Source organism: Chrysochloris asiatica, unplaced genomic scaffold, assembly GCF_000296735.1.
Source record: "Chrysochloris asiatica unplaced genomic scaffold, ChrAsi1.0 scaffold00066, whole genome shotgun sequence".
Taxonomy (NCBI): domain Eukaryota; kingdom Metazoa; phylum Chordata; class Mammalia; order Afrosoricida; family Chrysochloridae; genus Chrysochloris; species Chrysochloris asiatica.
In genome coordinates, this window is record NW_006408584.1 from 17,215,350 (window position 1) to 17,219,721 (window position 4,372).

The 4,372-nt window shown below is 38.2% G+C and overlaps 1 protein-coding gene across 1 annotated transcript in view; it reads right to left on the reverse strand.

Moving 5' to 3' along the window:
- Positions 1–3,524: 3,524 nt before the first annotated feature.
- Positions 3,525–4,372, reverse strand: part of LOC102838724 (putative tripartite motif-containing protein 75-like) — a 1,417-nt gene continuing 569 nt past the window's right edge. The window contains exon 2 of the mRNA XM_006864556.1: positions 3,525–4,361. Coding sequence (XP_006864618.1) covers positions 3,525–4,361 — 837 coding nt within the window. The remainder of the gene's footprint in view (positions 4,362–4,372) is intronic.

Consider the following 4,372-nt stretch of genomic DNA (forward strand, 5'->3'; position numbering starts at 1 on the left):
CAATTGTGCCATCTTGCACTCCCATCAGCAATATGACAGTGCTTTTCTCAATAACAACACCAACCAACAATGTGCTCATACATTAGTAAGCCTCTGGAAAATCTGTAGTGTAAAAATTGTGTTGATAGGTGGGCATATTTTCATGTGTTTAAAAGCTATCCATAAGATTTTGTGTGCATGTGACCTGTGTTGATGTATTTCCTTATTTTCCTATTGTTATTTTGATTACTTTCTTCTCAATGTTAACTGAGGTTATTACATTTTACATTAGAAACTATGCAGGTGAGCTTAGATTGATCAGCCGGACTTTGTAGTCATTGGCAATAAAACTTCTACAAGAGTTAACTCATGGGAATAAAAACAATCACCATCCTTAATGCAGAGGAATTTTGTGGCCTATATGCCCATTGATAGGGAGCTCTGATAGTTAAAAGTTGGGATGCTCACCTCAAGGACAGCAGTTCGAAACTGCCAGCTGTTCCAAGGGAGAAAGATGAGACTTTCTTTCCCATAAAGATTTATATCCTCCAAAATCCTATGCAGGGTCGCTATAAGTGGAAATGACTCCACAGCACACCACCAACACCGCCATATACCCATGAACAGGTAAATGAATAAATACAAGCTTATATACATATCCTGCATGGTGCTTTGAGCTAAAGCATAGAACCGCAATTTCTGACTGAACCAGAAGGTCAGTGGTTCAAACTCACCAACTGCTCATCGGAAACCCTACACATGGTCACTATGAGTCGTAACTGACTTGATGGCACTTAACAAGAAAAAAACAGCCTATGGGAAATATTGTTGTTGTGAACTGCTGTTTACTTTTTCCTACTCATAACGACCTTGTAAAGGGTTTCCAAGGAGTAGCTGTTGGGTTTGAACTTCTGACCAGTGCTTATCCAAAGTGCTACAATGTAAGTCCATCGGAAATATAACATTTAATAGTTGATACTCATAATGCTCTGTATGTTTTTATTTCTATTTCCAATTCTATAGTAACCATACCTGATATCTATTTGAAGTGCCATTTTTGTATATATATGGAACAGGAAACAATCCTTCCTTTTGCTCTGGATGGAGATACTATCTCTGTCATCCAATGTTCCTTTGATGACAGTCATCATTGTAAAGTTAGCTTAGAGTAATCAGACATTTTGTTACAAGATCTAGAATATCATACATGAAGAAAGCAAACAGTCATTGAGAAGACAAGAGACAAGGAAAAGGTCAAAATGGCTGTCAGAAGAGACATTGAAACTTGCTCTCCAGTATAGAGATGCTAAAGCAAATGAGGAGGTCCAAGAGCTGAACAGAAATTTTCAAAGATCAGCTTGAGAAGATAAAGCCAAATATTATAATAAAATTTGCAACGATCTGAAATCAGAAAACCAAAAAGGGAGAACATGCTCAGCATTTCTCAAGCTGGGGGAACTGAAGAAAAAATTCAAGCCTCGGCTTTCGTTATTGAAAGATTCACTTGTCAAATTACTGAATGATACAGAAAGCATCAAGAGAAGATGGAAGGAATACACAGAGTCACTGTACCAAAAGGAAATGGTTAATGTTCAACCATTCCAATATCAAGAGCCAATGATCTAAAAGAAGAAGTCCAAGGTGTTTTGAAGGAATTGGCAAAGAACATGGCATCAGGAATTGATGGACTAAATATTGAAATCTTTCAAGAAAGTCAGGCGGCACAGGAGGCACTCACTCATTTCTGCCAAGAAATTTGGAAGACAACTATCTGCCTGACTGATTGGAAGAGATCCATATTTGTGCGCATTCCAAAGAGAGGTGACCCAACAGAATGCGGAAATAATCAGACAATCTCTTTGATATTCCATGCGAGTAAAGTTTTGTTAAAGATAATACAGAACCCGCTACAATCGTACATTGACAGAGAACTTCCAGAGGTTCAAGCCAGATTCAGAAAAGACTGTGGAACAAAGAATATCATTGCTGATGTCTGATGGATCTTGGCTGAAAGCAGCCAATATCAGAAAGATGTTACCTGTGCTTTATTGACTATGCAAAGGCTTTAATTTGAGGGTCATGATAAGCTATGAACAACATTGTGAGTATTCTGGAACACTTAACTGTGCTCATGAGGAATCTATACCTGGACCAAGAAGCAGTTGTTTGAACAGAACATGGGAACAATGAAGGTTTTAAAATTAAGAAAGGTGTGCGACAAGGTTGTATTCTTTCACCATACTTATTCAGCCTGTATGCTGAACAAATCATCCAAGAAGCTGGGTTCTATGCAGAAAAATATGGCATTAGGATTGGAGGAAGACTCATTAACAACATGAAATATGCAGAGAATACAACCTTGCTTGCTGAAAGTGAAGAGGACTTAAAAACATTTACTGATGAAGGTCAAAGAGCACAGTCTTTAGTATGGATTACATCTCAATGTATAGAAAACAAAAAATCCTCACCACTGGACCAAATAAACAGCATTCTTATCAATGGAGAAAAGATTGAAGTTGTCAAGGACTTCGTTCTTCTTGGATCAACTATCAAGAAGCAGCAGTCAAGAGATCAAATGACATATTGCATTAGGCAAATCTGCTGCACAAGACCTTTTGAAAGTGTTGAAGAACAAAGATGTCAGTTTGATGACTAAGGTGCGCCTGACCTAAAACCATGGTGTTTTCAGTCACCTCATATGCATGCGAAATCTGGACAGTGAATAAGGAAGACCGTAGAAGAATTGATGCCTTTGAGTTATGTTGTTGGAGGAGAACATTGAGAGTGCCATGGGCTGCCAAAAGAACCAATGGATCTGTTTTGGAAGAAGTGCAGCCACAGTGCTCCTTAGAGGCCAAGATGGCCAAACTCTCATACTTTGGACATATTGTCAGGAGGGAACAGTCGCTGGGGAAGGATATCATGTTTGATAAGGTGGAGGGTCAGAGAAAAAGAGGAAGACCCCCATCGAGATAGATATGCCAAGTGGCAGCACTGATGGACTCCAGCGTGGCAACTGTAGTGAGGTTGGCCCAGGATCAGGTACTGTTTAGTTCTGCTATGCATAAGGTCACTATGGGTGGGTACTGACTCTAGGGAATCTAACAATCACAACAAAAACAGGGAATTTTGAGTCCCTAGATACTATCTATTTTTCTCTTGAAATTTCTGTTACTTAGAAAATAGGCAAATGTTTGCAAAATATGTAGAAATAACCAAAATATATTTTATTAGTTCTATAAACTCACACATTTATACATTCACATTTCAGAATTTCAGAAATTCTTAAAGTTTCTGTTAGTTCCCAAACATCTGTTGATTCTCACATCTCAGTCTGTATTATAGCAAAATAAGATAAAACTTAATTATTCAACTCATTGAAAAATTAAACAAATATTGTGCTGGATTATCTGATAGTTATACGATATTCTATCAGCAGAACATGAACTATAGAAAGAAATATCAGCTTATCTTGTTAAATGTTGTCCATTTGTTATGTAGCCACCATGTGAATATCACCCTTTGAAAATAAACTGTGAATTAATTTATAATTCATAATCTGTGACTGCACAGATTGTAAGCGGTTTAGAATCATGTCCAACATAGAAATAAGGTTTCAGTACTCCAGAAAATCTGTCAGTGAAAGAGTGGATATGAGATCTGTTATTCAAATTGTAAAATGAAATCATACCCAACTCATAGTCCAGGTAAACGCCAATCCCTCTGGGTTTGTCCCTCAACACCAGAATGAGTGGAACAGGACCCTGTGCAACATAGTCACCATTGCAAAGCTGAATTGCCCAGCATCTGTTCTGTCCTGTTGGGAGTTGTGTTTCCTTTCTGGAGAGGGAGTCTACACAAACCCCCAGCATCCATTCAGGCTTGTCATCCACTTTGACTTCCCAGTAATGTCTGCCAGATTGGAAATCTTCACAACCAAGCACAACAGAGTAAGTGGTAAAGCCCCTTTGATTAAAATAAGATCTTTTCTTTGTCAATACCAATGTCACCGATTTTTTATCCTCAGACACAAGCAGATTAGGATGTGCTGTTTCTGGATCCAGAGTCACTTCTCTTTTAAATTTCTTTATAATTTTCTGAAGCTCCAAGGACAGTGGAGGAAGAACACACTCTTCTTTCCTTAACTGGAACGAAAAAAGATCAGGACTTTTCAGTCTTTCATATCTGTCATGGATGCTCTTGATATTGCTAAGTAATTGCACTTCTGAGACCACACTCTTCTCTGCCACGTCCTTTAGTAGACTTTTGAGTGTAGACTTGTAGTCTGAGAATGCTGCTATGTTTGCATTTAGTTTCTGTTTAATGTACTTCTCTTCCTCAGCTAACCTGGTGAGAAGTGTCTCTCGCTCATATTCCAAAAACTGGTACAGAT